Source organism: Anomaloglossus baeobatrachus, chromosome 12 (assembly GCF_048569485.1).
Source record: "Anomaloglossus baeobatrachus isolate aAnoBae1 chromosome 12, aAnoBae1.hap1, whole genome shotgun sequence".
NCBI lineage: Eukaryota > Metazoa > Chordata > Amphibia > Anura > Aromobatidae > Anomaloglossus > Anomaloglossus baeobatrachus.
The window spans coordinates 41,707,039-41,724,910 of NC_134364.1; the positions used below are offsets into that span (position 1 = coordinate 41,707,039).

At 49.9% G+C, this 17,872-nt stretch overlaps 1 protein-coding gene across 1 annotated transcript in view; it reads right to left on the reverse strand.

The window, feature by feature from the left end:
• CDAN1 (codanin 1) overlaps nt 1–17,872 on the reverse strand; it is a 207,687-nt gene that overhangs the window by 125,954 nt on the left and 63,861 nt on the right. Inside the window, exons 8-9 of the mRNA XM_075330481.1 lie at nt 2,646–2,755; nt 2,379–2,468 (exon numbers count right to left, since the gene is read on the reverse strand). Of these exons, the coding sequence (XP_075186596.1) occupies nt 2,379–2,468; nt 2,646–2,755 (200 nt within the window). The remainder of the gene's footprint in view (nt 1–2,378; nt 2,469–2,645; nt 2,756–17,872) is intronic.

A 17,872-nucleotide genomic window follows, 5' to 3' on the forward strand; every position in this document is an offset into this window, starting at 1 on the left:
GCTCCCAAGTCCTTTTCTTTCCAGTCTCTACTTGCAATGAAGTGTTTGGTCCTCCGTTCTCACGAGAGAAAGGTTTAAGCCCTGCCTGTTCTTTTTTAAGAAATTAGTATACCGACCACAAATCAGGACCTTTACTCATAGGGAGGCACCAACGGGCCTCGCTAACGACCCCCATTGTATACTTGGGACCTCAATCTGGTGCTAAATACCTTTCAATGCTCTCTCTTCCGACCGATCCAGGATATTTCTCCACTTCTGCTCTTGCAGAAGAATGTCTTTCGGCTCTCTCTTGTCCTTCTACTGGACAAAGTGGTCTTGCATCCGGTCCCATATTTTCTACCTAAAGTGGTGTTTTGCCTTCCATCTTAATGAGGATATTATTCTTTCCTCATGCTGTCCTCTCTCAACCTGAGCGGTTCTTGCACAAGTTGAACCTGGTCAGAGCAATGTGTCTCTAACTATCACTCACAATCTCTTCAAGACATTCAAAGACTGTGCCATCCCAAAGGATGATCGTTGAAGTCTTCCCCCGCTAAGTCTACTATTGCTCGCTAAGTCTACTATTGCTCGCTAAGTCTACTATTGCTCGCTAAGTCTACTATTGCTCGCTAAGTCTACTATTGCTCGCTAAGTCTACTATTGCTCGCTAAGTCTACTATTGCTTGCTAAGTCTACTATTGCTCGCTAAGTCTACTATTGCTTGCTAAGTCTACTATTACTTGCTACTTGCGCTCTTTCATTCTGGAAGTGTATCGACAAAGGACAGTGCACCCCAACTCGGGGGTGACAGCTCACTCCCTCCAGACAGTTGCTCGGGTCTCCACCTGAGGGAATTGCCTCTGTTCCATTTGTATCTGCCATGTTTGTATCACCTCTTGGGACTGCTTTTGGACGTCACATGGATTCCCCCAATGAAGAGACAGAGAAGAGAAGATTTTTGGGTACTCGCAATAAAATCTCTTTTTCGTAGCCTTCATTGGAGGAAACCGTATTCATTTCATTTTTTTCTGCCTTTGTTGGCCCAGTGTTGAAGCTGCTTAGAGTATATCAGAGACATACCACTAGCAAGTACCCGGTCAATAAGTACCCATAAAAAGATCCCAACCTCACAACCATTTGGGTCTGGCCCATTTTTAAACCTTTAAAAATCAACTTACTATAAAGAGAATAGAAAGAAAAGCAGAAAAAGAGGAAGCGAAACCAAGAAAGATAAGAGGGCAAAGGGGAATAAAGGGGCAGAAGGGAGCCCTGGGGCAAGGGGGTAATAAGAAAAAAAAAGTAGGGGGGGGGTGCAAGCCAGAAAAGTTCCTCCAGGAGCATCACACCACCGAGTACACCCATGTTTTTCCTATGCTCCGAAATGAAGGCTCTGGAACAGGGATTTTACGGTGAGTACCGGATATCTCTTTTTATCAACTTAACATAAAGTGCATGTTTCTGCTGATCATCAGGGTCCCAGTGGTCAGAGCCACACCGATCAACAAGTTATCACCTGATAATGATAACTTGTTTTCACCGGTGTGAAAAAAATGATTTGGTCTTCTTACATATTGATCCCTGTAGTAACAATGTGAATAGACATTTGTCCATATTTTCCCCAACCTCAAAGAACCAGTTTTGTGTTAGTTCTTCATTGTACATGTCAAGACCACCCTGAATACTTACCATTCTGTATACATAGCGTTATATCACTGTTGTACCTTTGTGTGCTGCTTCCTCCAAGCCGCTAGTATGTAGATTTATTTATATTAAATTTGGCACAACACTGTATTGTAAGGAGCTGGTTTTGATCTCACCAGACAATCCCTTTTAACTCAGTGTGTAGTCTATGTACTGTGGTAAGTAGTGGCTGCAAAATGTTTACTGCAATCTTGTTGCAAAAATGTGACAGTAACACATGCCACTAAGTTCAACATTAAATATATATGGGGTTCATATCCTTTAAATAGATGTATAAAAATCTGATAATGCAAAAAAAAAATACATTTAGTCTGGAGTCATGGCAACTCTAGCCTCGACACAGGTCATAAGGCCAAAGATCTCTGTATATCATTACAATTTTGATGGTCCCCGTACCTAAAAATTTGCGATGATGTCCCATGCGCTTACACTATGCTGCGGCACACAGTGCAACCTGTGCCACGGCCAAATTAACCTCAACCATGAACACGGCATGTACAGTAGGTGCTTAACAAAAGAACCGTCTATAGTCTTTTTGCTATCAGAATTCTTTTGAAAACCTTTAAGAGGTTGATGCCATCTACTAAGATGCCATCTACTACTTGTAATGGAGGTCATCTCTGATATGTTAGACAAAGACAAAACTGCTCAAGCCTCAGATAAGACCAGATCGCAAACTAGATATCAGCTTATTATACCTTATCTTATTGCCTAGACCATACTCAAAGTCCCAGTCTGCCTTTTCATGGCAATCTTCCCACTCCCGTAGGAGCTCATAGAAAATATCCCTAAAATATAAAACAAAAATACAATTATTAATAACTATAGCAACGAGACAAGAGATGCTCTGCTTCAAGAGTTTTCAGAAAACACAGAGGGAAAATAAATGACCCTCAAAAAAGGAAAAGCTCTCCAGCAGCGAAAGCAACATCACTAATTTTTAAAGTGCAATAAAAATAAATTACCTCTGCTTCTTAAAGATATGAAATGAGCGATCACTTGGAAAATTAGAGCGGTTATCAGTTTCTGGCTGGAAGGACACTGAATGCAGAGTTGATAGAAACAGAAGTGAAACCTGGAGAAAGAAAAAACATCTCTATGTGGTGTACAATGCAGGAGAGAAAAAGAAGAAGTTTATAGACAATCTGCATCAATAAAAAGGTGTACTCCATGAAGAAGTCCCAGGTACACTGCAAGCTGTGCCCGTCCTAATCACGTCATTACGGGCTGCAGAGTGCAGAGAAACAGCTCTCAAAAGAGTAGTAACACACATACCTAAGTCAGGTTGTCATTAAAAAAAAAAAAAAAAGAATTTTGTTTACTTACTGTAAATTCTTTTTCTTATAGTTCCGTATTGGGAGACCCAGACCATGGTGTTTAGCTTCTGCCTCCGGAGGACACACTAAGTACTACACTTAAAAGTGTAGCTCCTCCCTCTGAGCTTATACACCCCCTGATGAGCAGACTCAGCCAGTTTAGTGCAAAAGCTGAAGGAGAATAGCCACCCACAAGTAAAACAGAGCAAGAACCGGAACAACCGGAACCTCTGACTACAACAACAGCCGGTGATAACACGCGGAACAAGAAATTGCCAACAGGCAACAGGGAGGGAGCTGGGTCTCCCAATACGGAACTATAAGAAAAATAATTTACGGTAAGTAACAAAATTCTCTTTTTCTTTATTGTTCCTTTGGGAGACCCAGACCATGGGACGTCTCAAAGCTGTCCCTGAGTGGGAAATAAACAGAAAAACTAAGAAGTAGGCAGAACCTAACTTCACAAGTGGGCGACAGCCGCCTGAAGGATGCGTCTGCCCAAGCTCGCATCTGTCGAAGCATGAGCATGCACTTGGTAGTGCTTTGAAAAGGTATGCAGGCTAGTCCAAGTGGCAGCCTGACAGACTTGTTGAGCCGTAGCCTGGTGCCTGAAAGTCCAAGAGGCACCGACAGCTCTGGTCGAATGTGCCTTGATCCCCGGCGGGGGAGGCACCTGAGTACTCTGGTAGGCGTCCGAAATGGTCGACCTAATCCAACGGGCTAAGGTCGGTTTAGAAGCAGAGAGGCCCTTGCGCCGCCCTGTGGTTAGCACAAAAAGAGAAGTGCACCGCCTAAGAGCAGCGGTGCGAGACAGATAGATCCGGAGAGCACGCACCAGATCCAGAGTATGCAGCGCTTTTTCAAAGCGATGAACAGGAGCCGGACAAAGAAGGGAATTTTGTTTACTTACCGTAAATTCCTTTTCTTCTAGCTCCTATTGGGAGACCCAGACAATTGGGTGTATAGCTTCTGCCTCCGGAGGCCACACAAAGTATTACACTTTAAAAAGTGTAACCCCTCCCCTCTGCTTATACACCCTCCCGTGCATCACGGGCCCATCAGTTCTGGTGCCAAAGCAGGAAGGAGGAAACTTATAAATTGGTCTAAGGTAAACTCAATCCGAAGGATGTTCGGAGAACTGAAACCATGAACCAAAGAACAATTCAACATGAACAACATGTGTACACAAAAGAACAACAGCCCGAAGGGAACAGGGGCGGGTGCTGGGTCTCCCAATAGGAGCTAGAAGAAAAGGAATTTACGGTAAGTAAACAAAATTCCCTTCTTCTTTGTCGCTCCATTGGGAGACCCAGACAATTGGGACGTCCAAAAGCAGTCCCTGGGTGGGTAAAAGAATACCTCGATAAAAAGAGCCGTAAAAACGGCCCCCTCTTACAGGTGGGCAACCGCTGCCTGAAGGACTCGCCTACCTAGGCTGGCATCTGCCGAAGCATAGGCATGCACCTGATAGTGTTTCGTGAAAGTGTGCAGACTCGACAAGGTAGCCGCCTGACACACCTGCTGAGCCGTAGCCTGGTGCCGCAATGCCCAGGACGCACCTACGGCTCTGGTAGAATGGGCTTTCAGCCCTGTAGGAACCGGAAGTCCAGACGAACGGTAGGCTTCAAGAATCGGTTCCTTGATCCACCGAGCCAGGGATGACTTGGAAGCCTGCGACCCCTTACGCTGGCCAGCGACAAGGACAAAGAGCGCATCAGAACGGCGCAGGGGCGCCGTGCGAGAAATGTAGAGTCTGAGTGCTCTCACGAGATCTAACAAGTGCAAATCCTTTTCACATTGGTGAACTGGATTAGGACAAAAAGAAGGTAAGGAGATATCCTGATTGAGATGAAAAGGGGATACCACCTTAGGGAGAAATTCCGGGACCGGACGCAGAACCACCTTATCCTGGTGAAACACCAGGAAGGGGGCTTTGCATGACAGCGCTGCTAGCTCAGACACTCTCCGAAGTGACGTGACTGCCACTAGGAAGACCACCTTCTGCGAAAGGCGTGAAAGAGAAACATCCCTCATCGGCTCGAAAGGTGGTTTCTGAAGAGCTGTTAGCACCCTGTTAAGATCCCAGGGTTCTAGCGGACGCTTGTAAGGTGGGACTATGTGGCAAACCCCCTGCAGGAACGTGCGTACCTGCGGAAGCCTGGCTAGACGCTTTTGAAAAAACACGGAAAGCGCCGATACTTGTCCCTTGAGAGAGCCGAGAGACAAACCCTTGTCCATTCTGGATTGAAGGAAAGACAGAAAAGTGGGCAAGGCAAACGGCCAGGGAGTAAAACCCTGATCAGAGCACCAGGATAAGAAGATCCTCCACGTCCTGTGGTAGATCTTGGCGGACGTCGGTTTCCTGGCCTGTCTCATAGTGGCAATGACCTCTTGAGATAACCCTGAGGACGCTAGGATCCAGGACTCAATGGCCACACAGTCAGGTTGAGGGCCGCAGAATTCAGATGGAAAAATGGCCCTTGAGACAGCAAGTCTGGTCGGTCTGGTAGTGCCCACGGTTGACCCACCGTGAGATGCCACAGATCCGGGTACCACGACCTCCTCGGCCAGTCTGGGGCGATGAGGATGGCGCGGCGGCAGTCGGACCTGATCTTGCGTAACACTCTGGGCAGCAGTGCCAGAGGAGGAAAGACATAAGGCAGTCGAAACTGCGACCAATCCTGAACTAATGCGTCTGCCGCCAGAGCTCTGTGATCTTGAGACCGTGCCATGAATGCCGGGACTTTGTTGTTGTGCCGGGACGTCATTAGGTCGACGTCCGGCGTTCCCCAGCGGCAGCAGATCTCTTGAAACACGTCCGGGTGAAGAGACCATTCCCCTGCGTCCATGCCCTGGCGACTGAGAAAGTCTGCTTCCCAGTTTTCTACGCCCGGGATGTGAACTGCGGAGATGGTGGAGGCTGTGGCTTCCACCCACAGCAGGATCCGCCGAACTTCTTGGAAGGCTTGACGACTGCGTGTGCCGCCTTGGTGGTTGATGTACGTCACCGCCGTGGCGTTGTCCGACTGAATTCGGATCTGCCTGCCCTCCAGCCACCGCTGGAACGCCTTTAGGGCTAGATACACTGCCCTTATTTCCAGAACATTGATCTGCAGGGAGGACTCTGCCGGAGTCCAGGTTCCCTGAGCCCTGTGGTGGAGGAAGACCGCTCCCCACCCTGACAGACTCGCGTCCGTCGTGACCACAGCCCAGGATGGGGGCAGGAAGGATTTTCCCTTCGACAAAGAAGTGGGAAGAAGCCACCACTGAAGAGAGGCTTTGGCTGCCCGAGAAAGGGAGATGTTCCTGTCGAGGGACGTCGACCTCCTGTCCCATTAGCGGAGAATGTCCCATTGGAGTGGACGCAGATGAAACTGCGCAAATGGAACTGCCTCCATTGCTGCCACCATCTTCCCTAGGAAGTGCATGAGGCGCCTCAGGGGTGTGACTGGGCTCGAAGGAGAGATTGCACCCCTGTCTGTAGTGAACGCTGTTTGTCCAGCGGTAGCTTCACTATCGCTGAGAGAGTATGAAACTCCATCCCGAGGTAAGTTAGCGATTGTGTTGGTGTCAATTTTGACTTTGGGAATTTGATGATCCACCCGAACCTCTGGAGAGTCTCCAGAGCAGTGTTCAGGCTGTGTTGGCATGCCACCCGGGAGGGTGCCTTGACTAGAAGATCGTCTAAGTAAGGGATCACCGAGTGTCCCTGAGAGTGTAGGACTGCCACCACTGTTGCCATGACCTTGGTGAAGACCCGTGGGGCTGTCGCCAGGCCGAAAGGCAGTGCCACGAACTGAAGGTGTTCGTCTCCGATGGCGAAACGCAGGAAGCGCTGATGCTCTGGTGCAATCGGCACGTGGAGATAAGCATCCCTGATGTCGATTGATGCTAGGAAGTCTCCTTGGGACATCGAGGCGATGACGGAGAGGAGAGATTCCATCCGGAACCGTCTGGTTTTCACGTGTCTGTTGAGCAGTTTGAGGTCCAGAACGGAACGGAATAATCCGTCCTTTTTTGGCACCACAAACAAGTTGGAGTAAAAACCGCGACCACATTCTTGAAGGGGAACAGGGATCACCACTCCTTCTGCCTTCAGAGTGTTCACCGCCTGAAAAAGAGCATCGGCTCGCTCGGGGGGCGGAGATGTTCTGAAGAAACGAGTCGGAGGACGAGAGCTGAGCTCTATCCTGTAACCGTGAGACAGAATGTCTCTCACCCATCGGTCTTGGACATGTGGCAACCAGGCGTCGCAAAAGCGGGAGAGCCTGCCACCGACCGAGGATGCGGTTTGGGGAGGCCGAAAGTCATGAGGAGGCCGCCTTGGGGGCGGTTCCTCCGGCGGTCTTTTTAGGACGTGACTTAGACCGCCATGAATCAGAGTTCCTCTGGCCCTTCTGTGGCCTGTTGGACGTGGAGAATTGAGATCTGGCTGAGGGCCGAAAGGACCGAAACCTCGGTTGTATCTTCCGTTGCTGAGGTCTGTTTGGTTTGGACTGGGGTAAGGACGAGTCCTTTCCCTTGGATTGTTTAATAATTTCATCCAATTGCTCGCCAAACAGACGGTCGCCAGAAAATGGCAAACCGGTTAAGAACTTCTTGGAAGCAGAGTCTGCCTTCCATTCGCGTAGCCACATGGCCCTGCGGACTGCAACTGAATTGGCGGATGCTACCGCTGTACGGCTCGCAGAGTCCAGGACGGCGTTCATGGCGTAGGACGAAAAAGCCGACGCCTGAGAGGTTAAAGACACAACCTGCAGAGTAGAGGCACGTGTGACTGCATTAATCTCAGACAGACAAGCTGAGATAGCTTGGAGTGCCCATACGGCTGCGAATGCCGGAGCAAAAGACGCGCCTATGGCTTCATAGATGGATTTCATCAGGAGCTCTATTTGCCTGTCAGTGGCATCCTTTAGCGATGAACCATCTGCCACTGCTACTATGGATCTAGCCGCCAGTCTAGAGACTGGAGGATCCACCTTGGGACACTGAGCCCAACCCTTAACTACGTCAGTGGGGAAGGGGTAACGTGTGTCATTAAGGCGCTTAGTAAAGCGCTTGTCCGGAAATGCTCGGTGCTTCTGGACCGCATCTCTGAAGTTGGAGTGATCGAAAAACGCATTCCGTGTACGTTTGGGAAACCTAAATTGGTGTTTCTCCTGCTGTGAAGCTGACTCCTCTATTGGTGGAGTTGGAGGAGAAAGTTCTAGCACCTGGTTGATGGACGCTATAAGGTCATTTACTATGGCGTCCCCTTCGGGTGTATCCAGATTGAGAGCAAGGTCAGGATCAGAGTCCTGATCTGCCACCTCCGCTTCATCCTCCAGAGAGTCCTCATGCTGAGACCCTGAGCAGTGTGATGAAGTCGAGGGAAGTTCCCAGCAAGCCCGCTTAGCCGGTCTGGGACTGCGGTCCGTGTCGGAGTCCTCAACGTGGGACCTAGGAGACACCCCAGGAGCAGTTTGCTGCGCCGACCGAGGGGGACCTGGGGGCAATGATTCAACAGTGCCCGGGGCCTGTGTTACCGGTCTGGACTGCAAAGCTTCTAGTATCTTAGCAGACCATCTGTCCATAGACTGAGCCATGTATTGTGAAAGAGACTCAGAAAGTTTCTCAGCCAACACTGCAAACTCTGTCCCTGCCACCTGGACAGTGGCAGCCGGTGGTTCTACCTGGGCCGAGGGTCCCACCAGTGCCTGAGGCTCCGGCTGAGTGAGTGTCACAGGGGCCGAGCATTGCACACAATGAGGGTAGGTGGAACCTGCAGGTAACATAGCCGCACAAGAGGTACAAGTTGCAAAATAAGCCTGTGCCTTGGCACCCTTGCTTTTTGCAGACGACATGCTGTTGTCTCCTCTTAGAGCAATCAGTGAGGGTATATAGCCAAAAGCAAATAATGCGGCCGAACAGAGCAAATGTATACACAATATGGATATATATATACACTTCGGCACCCAGGGGGGCCAGCACCTGGTAACTGGTGCGGCTTACCGACCGCCCTCAGCGGTTGTGTGTCCACCAGATTCCCTGCCTGGGCCTCCCAGAGTTGTGGAGCTCTGTCTGAAGTTCTCCACCGGCAGCAGTGATGATAACAATGGCTGCCAGCGTTCTCAGAGGAGGAGGGAGCCGTGGGCGTGCCTCAGAAAGTGCGGGAATCTGGTGCCCCACAGTGCTCAGTGAGGGGGGAGGAGGATACTAAGTATGCTCCAGTCCTCACCGCTGACGTCCAGTCTAGCGTCCCGCCCTTACCCCTGACTGGCAGGCCCGGGGGCGGGAGTATGCGGTACTAGGCTGCAGAAGCCGGGGACTAAATTTAGTAGCGTGGCCGGCAAACCGGCGCGGTCGGCGCGGTAGTCCCGGCGACACAAAACACACAGCAGCTGCTGCAGCGTCTGATACACAGGCGCTCTATGCGCCGTCCCCAAGGGGACACAGAGTACCTCTGAGAAGCAGGGCCTGTCCCTGAGGATATCCGGTCTCCTGTCCGTCAGATTCCCTCAGGGGCTGCGGAGGGAGCCCGGTCCCAGTGCATGGTGACCGGTTAGGATCCCACTTCTCCCAGAGCCACTAAGGGATGGGGAAGGATAACGGCATGTGGCTCCAGCCTTTGTACCCGCAATGGGCCTTAACAGCACCGCCGACCATAGTGGGGTGAGAAGGGAGCATGCCGTGGGCCCTGGGGCCCTCTTTTCTTCCATCCGATAAAGTCAGCAGCTGCTGCTGACTAAAATGTGGAGCTTGCGTGAATGTGTGCCTCCTTCAACACAAAGCATAAAAACTGATGGGCCCGTGATGCACGGGAGGGTCTATAGGCAGAGGGGAGGGGTTACACTTTTTAAAGTGTAATACTTTGTGTGGCCTCCGGAGGCAGAAGCTATACACCCAATTGTCTGGGTCTCCCAATGGAGCGACAAAGAAAGGAAGGTAGGGTAATGTCCTGGTTAAGGTGGAAAGGAGAGACCACCTTAGGAAGAAAGTCCGGAGTCGGACAGAGAACCACCTTGTCTTGATGAAAAACCAAAAAAGGTGACTCCGAAGAGAGCGCAGCCAAAATCGGAGACTCTCCTGAGGGAAGTTATGGCCACCAGAAGGGCCACTTTCTGTGAAAGACGAAACAAAGAAACCTCCCTAAGAGGCTCAAAACCGTGAGAACCAAATTAAGGTCCCAGGGATCCAAGGGCCGCCGGTAAGGCGGAATGATGTGAGACGCGCCCTGCATGAAGGTGCGGACCTGAGCCAGCCGGGCGAGACGCCGCTGGAACAGCACTGACAGAGCTGAGACTTGTCCCTTGAGAGAGTTGAGGGACAGTCCTAGCTGCAGACCGGACTGTAGAAAGGACAGAAGGGTCGGCAAGGAGAATGGCCAAGGAGGATGGCCGGAAGAGCGACACCAGGACAGGAAAATTTTCCAAGTCCTGTGATAGATCTTAGCGGAGGAAGACTTACGGGCCCGAGTCATAGTGGAGATGACTTCCGGAGGAATACCAGAAGCCGTCAAGATCCAGGACTCAAGAGTCACGCCGTCAATTTGAGAGCCGCAGAATTCAGGCTGAAAAACGGACCTTGTGAGAGAAGGTCTGGACGGTCCGGGAGATGCCACGGCACCTCTACGGACAGATGGAGCAGGTCTGGGTACCAAGCTCGCCTGGGCCAGTCTGGAGCAAAGAGGATGACCCGACGGCCCTCCATTCTGATCTTGCGCAGGACTCTGGGCAAGAGAGCTAGAGGGGGAAACACGTAAGACAGACGAAACTGGGACCAGTCTTGAACCAGAGCGTCCGCGGCGAATGCCTGAGGATCGTGGGAGCGAGCCACGTAAACAGGAACTTTGTTGTTGTGACGGGATGCCATTAGGTCCACGTCCGGAGTGCCCCATTTGCGGCAGATTGACTGAAACACTGCCGGGTGCAGGGACCACTCGCCACTGTCCACGGTTTGACGGCTGAGATAATCTGCCTCCCAGTTTTCCACGCCTGGGATGTGGACTGCGGATATGGTGGACTTGGAGTCCTACGCCCATTGAAGGATGCGTTGTACCTCCAACATTGCCAGGCGGTTGCGTGTCCCGCCTTGGTGATTGATGTAGGCAACCGCTGTCGCGTTGTCTGACTGGACTCGGATGTGCCTGCCCGCCAACAGGTGGTGAAAAGCTAGGAGAGCCAGAAGCACGGCTCTGGTTTCCAGCACATTGATCGAAAGGGCTGACTCGGACGGAGTCCAAGTGCCCTGCGCTCTGTGATGGAGACATATCGCTCCCCAGCCAGATAGACTGGCATCCGTGGTGAGGATCACCCAGGACGGGGCCAGGAAGGAGCGCCCCTGGGACAGAGAGGGGCCGAAGCCACCACTGAAGAGAGCTCCTGGTCAGTGGCGACAGAGCCACTAACCTGTGCAAGGAGAAAGGCCGCTTGTCCCAACAGCGGAGAATGTCCAGCTGCAGGGGACGCAGATGGAACTGGGCAAAGGGAACAGCCTCCATTGACACCACCATTTGACCCAGCACCTGCATCAGGCGCCTGAGGGAATAACGGCGGGGCTTCAGCAGAGAGCGCACCGCCAGTTGGAGGGACTGCTGTTTGACTAAGGGCAACTTCACAAGTGCCAGCAAAGTCTCGAACTGCATCCCTAGGTACGCGAGACTCTGGGTCGGAGTCAGAGTGGATTTGGGAAGATTGACATTCAACCCGAATTGGGCTAGAGTGGCGAGAGTGAGCGAGACACTCCGCTGACAGTCCACGCTGGATGAAGCCTTGACTAGAAGGTCGTCCAGGTAAGGAATCACTGCCAACCCCTGAAGGTGCAGGATTGCAATCACTGCTGCCATGACCTTGGTGAATACCCGACGAGCTGTGGCCAACCCGAAGGGGAGAGCCACGAATTGGAAATGATCTTCTCCGATTGCAAAACGTAGCCAACGCTGGTGTGAAACTGCAATGGGCACATGCAGATAGGCATCTCTGATGTCGATGGATGCCAGGAAATCCCCTTGGGTCATTGAAGCAATGAGTGATAGCAGAGACTCCATGCGAAAGTGCCGCACCTGAACATGCTTGTTGAGAAGCTTGAGATCCAGGATGGGCCGGAAGGAACCGTCCTTTTTGGGGACTAGGAAGAGATTTGAGTAGAAACCTCTGAACCGTTCCCGGGCGGGAACCGGTACAATTACTCCGTTGGCCTGCAAGGATGCCACGGCCTGTGAGAAGGCGGCGGCCTTTTAGCAGGGGGGAGTTGAGAGAAAAAATCTGTTTGGCGGGCTGGAAGAGAATTCTATCCTGTAGCCGTGGGAGATGATATCCCTCACCCACTGATCGGAGACATGTTGAAACCACGCGTCGCCAAAGTGGGAGAGCCTGCCACCGACTAAGGACGTTGCTGGCGTGGACAGATAGTCACAAGGAGGCTGCCTTAGTGGCAGCACCTCCTGCGGTCTTCTGTGGATACGCTTTTGGGCGCCAGTTGGATTTCTGGTCCTTGGCTGAGTTAGCAGACGAGGCGGAGGGCTTAGAGGACGACCAGTTGGAGGAACGAAAGGAACAAAACCTCAACTGATTCCTATCCTGGACAGGTTTCCTGGTTTTGGTTTGTGGCATGGAAGTACTCTTCCCGCCAGTAGCTTCCTTAATAATTTCATCCAGCTGTTCACCGAACAGCCGGGACCCAGCAAAAGGGAGCCCAGCAAGGTACTTCTTTGAAGAAGCATCTGCCTTCCACTCTCGAAGCCACAAGATCCTGCGGATAGCGAGGGAATTAGCCAAAGCCACCGCAGTGCGGTGAGAAGCCCCCAGCATGGCAGACATGGCATAGGATGAAAAAGCTGAAGCTTGGGAAGTTAAGGCAACCATTTCGGGCATAGATTCCCTGGCGAGGGAATGCATCCCCTCTAGAGAAGCAGAGATGGCTTTGAGAGCCCACACTGCTGCAAAAGTCGGGGAGAACGAGGCCCCCGCCGCTTCATATACGGATTTGGCCAGAAGGTCAATCTGGCGGTCAGTGGAATCCTTAAGGGAGGTGCCATCAGCCACCGACACAACGGTCCGGGCTGAGAGTCTAGACACCGGGGGGGTCTACCTTTGGGGAATGAGCCCACTCCTTGACCACCTCAGGTGGGAAGGGAAAGCGGTCATCAGAACCACGCTTTGGGAAGCGTTTGTCAGGACAAGCCCTGGGCTTGGTCACAGCGGCCTGAAAACTGGAGTGGTTAAAGAACACACTCTTTGCTCTCTTAGGCGAGGTAAACTGGTGCTTTTCTGCCAGAGAGGGTTGCTCATCTGATACTGGCGGATTGAGATCCAGTACAGAATTAATGGAAGCAATCAAATCACTAACATCTGAGTCACTTTCGGACAGATCAATAGGGTACATGGAGTTAACCTCCGAGCCCCCCGTAAAGGCATCCTCCTCATCCTGCGAGTCAGCTCCTGAATCAGAGCCGCGGGACGAGGAAGGAGAGGGAACCCTGCGTCTCTTCTCAGGAGGACGGGGTCTGGGACCAGATGATGAATCCTCTGTGAGCTCCGGTCCTGAGAGACCCCTAGCAGCAGAGGCACCCTGTGAAGGGGGCTGATGCATGTTCAGCAAAGTCCTGGACAGAAGTCCCATGGACTCAGCAAAAGACTGGGAGATAGACCTAGAAAAGGATTCTACCCAAGCCGGGGGTTCAGCCACAGGAGCAGGAGCAGCCTGAGAGATCACTGGGGGTGAGACTCCAGGCTGAGGCACCGCCAGGTTAGAGCAGGCATCACAATGTGGATACATGCTCGGTTCAAGCAGCAGGAGCTTACATGCAGTGCATACTGAATAAAGCTTTGGAGCCTTGCTCCTCATGTGAGACATGCTGCTGGAGTGGGGGCTCTGCAAGAGAATGAACCCCAGAGAGTATATACAGAGGTCCACAAACAGAGGTTGTGGCTTACCAGACCGCTGAAGCGGTTTGTGTGCCCTCCAGATCCCAAAGCCCGGACCTCCAAACACAGCACCCAGCAGGGATGCAGAGCGCAGACCAGCGTCTGAGTGAATCTCTGAGAAAATGGCCGCCGGAGCGAAGAGAGGGGGCGGGACTTTGCTCTGAGAGCGGGATCTGGAGGGCCATAGAAACCTACAGGGGAGGAGAAACGCACAGCAGTGGGGAGTGTCCCTCCCCTGTGCAGAACCGCCGCCGGGCGGAGCCGAGCCTGTCCCTCTGCATGAGTGACATGCGAGGGCAGTGAAACAGAAACTAGGCCTCCGGCGAAGCTGGGGCCTAAATTTGAGCGGCGAAGCCGACGAGCAGGCACCATCGGCGCGGTTCTCGTGCAACAGCTAGAGAACCCGCCGGAAATGTCAAAAAACACAACAAACACACTCTCCCCCAAACAATTAAGCACAGGGACCCCCAACATAAACGTCTCAGGTACTTCGCTGCCGAGACGCAGGGCCAGGTCCCTGGGGATCAGTGCTCCGGCCCAGCAGGGTCCTGAAGGGCTGCGGATGGAGACCGGTCTCCTGCTAGGCATGGAGACCTTGCTGGCTCCCACTTCAAGCCAGAGCCCATGAGGGATGGTGAAGGAGCGCGGCATGTAAGGCTCCAGCCTTGGAAATCAACCTTAACAACACCGCCGACACAGTGGGGTGAGAAGGGACACGCCGGGAGTCCAGACATGGACCCGCTTTTCTTCAAACTCTTTCCAAAAATCAAACAAATCAGATGAGAATGCATGTGTGGATGTATGCCTCCTGACACAAAGCGATAAACTAGCTGAGTCTCCTCATCAGGGGGTGTATAAGCTCAGAGGGAGGAGCTACACTTTTAAGTGTAGTACTTTGTGTGTCCTCCGGAGGCAGAAGCTAAACACCCATGGTCTGGGTCTCCCAAAGGAACGATAAAAAAAAAGCTACCTGGTTGAAGCAACAGTTTTGTGGTAAAAAAAAATGTTTTTTCTTTTCACGGCTCAACGTTATAAATTTCTGTGAAGCCCCCAGGTGTTCAAAGTGCTCACCAAACATCTAGAAAAATTATTTGAGGGCTCTAGTTTCAAAAATGGGGTCACTTGTGGGGGAGCTCCATTGTTTAGGCACCTCAGGGGGTCTTCAAACCTGACATGGCGTCCACTTTTAAGTGTAGTACTTTGTGTGTCCTCCGGAGGCAGAAGCTAAACACACATGGTCTGGGTCTCCCAAAGGAACGATAAAGAAATTTTTTTTTATATATATATATATATATATATATATATATATATATATATATATATATATATATATATATATATATATATATATATATATATATATATATATATATATATATATATATATATATATATATATATATATATATTATAATAATTAAATATACACATACATACATGCATACCGTATTTTTCGGACCATAAGACGCACTTTTTCCCCCCCAAATGTTGGGGGAAAGTTGGGGGTGCGTCTTATGGTCTGACTGTGGCTGCGGGGAATGAGGGTGCTGCGGTGGAGCGGGTCATCGAGGGCACGAGCAGGCTGTAAATAAATAAATCAATCTTTATTTTTATGCAGCCTGCCGTGACCACGTGGGCCCGCTCATTCAATATGCACGCCCATCCTCCCGCCCATCTTTCAGCGGTGAAGTCGGCGCTGACAGGTGGGCGGGAGGATGGGCAGGGATAAACAGTCGGCCCGCATGATCACCCCTGGCAACTGCAGCCTGGAGTGATCATGTGCGGCTGTATTCACTGCTCCCCGCGCATCATCATCAGTGCGGGGTGCAGTGAATCAGTACACATTACTCATCGTTCTCCTGCAGCATCGCTCCTCCTCCCGCCTGTCCGGTCAGCTGACTTGCGTGACTAGCAGCGCGCACAGCGATGATGTCATCGCTGTGCGCACGTGTCCATACGCAGCCGCCGGCACAGACCACCGGAGGACATCGCGATGCTGCAGGGGGACGGATGCATTCAGCGGCAGTGACGCTGACATAGACGGTAAGAGGAGCGGTGCTGCAGGGAGTGAGGTGAGGTGAGTATGAACGTTTATTTTTTTTATGTGCCACAGGATGCGGCCATACACCAGGATGAGAGCATATAGAAGGACAGGGGTATATTATGAGAGACAGACTAAGAACTATACAGTTCGAAACGCGTCCTCTCCGTTTCTTTGCTCTGGACCCTATTTGGACTTTTTAATATGTTTCAATAAACGTCATTAATTTTTAATACATTTCCTGGATTCGGTGCTGGATTTTTTTGAAAAAGTCTCCATACAAGATTGCCAGCTGGTTTATCCTTGCACGTGTCTGGGAAGCATTGGTCTCCTTCATACCACAGGTGAGCGGATACATACACTTTCCTTGTATATTATGAGCAGCATGGGGAGTTTTTGAGCAGGATGAGGGTATATAGCAGGCTGGGGAGTATATGAGCAGAATGAGGGTATATAGCAGGCTGGGGAGTATATGAGCAGGGTGAGGGTATATGAGCAGGATGAGGGTATATAGCAGGCTGGGGAGTATATGAGCAGGCTGGGGAGTATATGAGCAGGCTGGGGAGCATATGAGCAGGCTGGGGAGCATATGAGCAGGCTGGGGAGTATATGAGCAGGCTGGGGAGTATATGAGCAGGCTGGGGAGTATATGAGCAGGCTGGGGAGTATATGAGCAGGCTGGGGAGTATATGAGCAGGCTGGGGAGTATATGAGCAGGCTGGGGAGTATATGAGCAGGCTGGGGAGTATATGAGCAGGCTGGGGAGAATATGAGCAGGCTGGGGAGTATATGAGCAGGATGAGGGTATATAGCAGGCTGGGGAGTATATGAGCAGGCTGGGGAGTATATGAGCAGGATGAGGGTATATAGCAGGCTGGGGAGTATATGAGCAGGATGAGGGTATATAGCAGGATGGGGAGTATATGAGCAGGCTGGGGAGTATATGAGCAGGCTGGGGAGTATATGAGCAGGCTGGGGAGAATATGAGCAGGACATTACCCCATAACAGTGTCAGCAGCAGATCCTCGCCCCATAAGTGTGTCATGACCACATTTTTTGCTTAAAATTTTATTTTCCTATTTTCCTCCTCTAAAACCAGGGTGCGTCTTATGGTCAGGTGTGTCTTATAGTCCGAAAAATATGGTACATAAAATAAATAAAATCTTAATTTTTATATAGCGCTAACATATTCTGCAGCGCTTAACATTTTCATTCCTCAGGAACACTGTCCCCATTGGGGCTCACAATCTAAATTCCCCATCAGTATATCTTTGGAGTGTGGGAGGAAACCGGAGACCCCGGAGGAAACCCACGCAAACACGGGGAGAACATACAAACTCCTTGCAGATGGTGTCCTTGGTGGGATTCGAACCCAGGTTCCCAGTGCTGCAAGACTGCAGTGCTAACCACTGAGCCACCATGCCGCCCATATACATATACTGTATATTTTATATATGTATATTTTATATATATATATATATATATATATATATATATATATATATATATATATATATATATCTATATCTATATCTATATATATATACACACATATATCTATATATATCTATATATATCTATATCTATCTATATATATCTATATCTATATATATATATCTATATATATATATATATATATATATATATATATACTGTATATTATAAAATAATTAATATACTGTATACTATAACATATTTTATATATATATATATATATATATATATATATACTGTATATTATAATATAATTTAGTTTATATATATATATATACATATATATATACTGTATATTATAATATAATTTATATATATATATATATACATATATATATACTGTATATTATAATATAATTTATATATATATATATATATATATATATATATATATATATATATATATATATATATATATTATATATTATATATATATA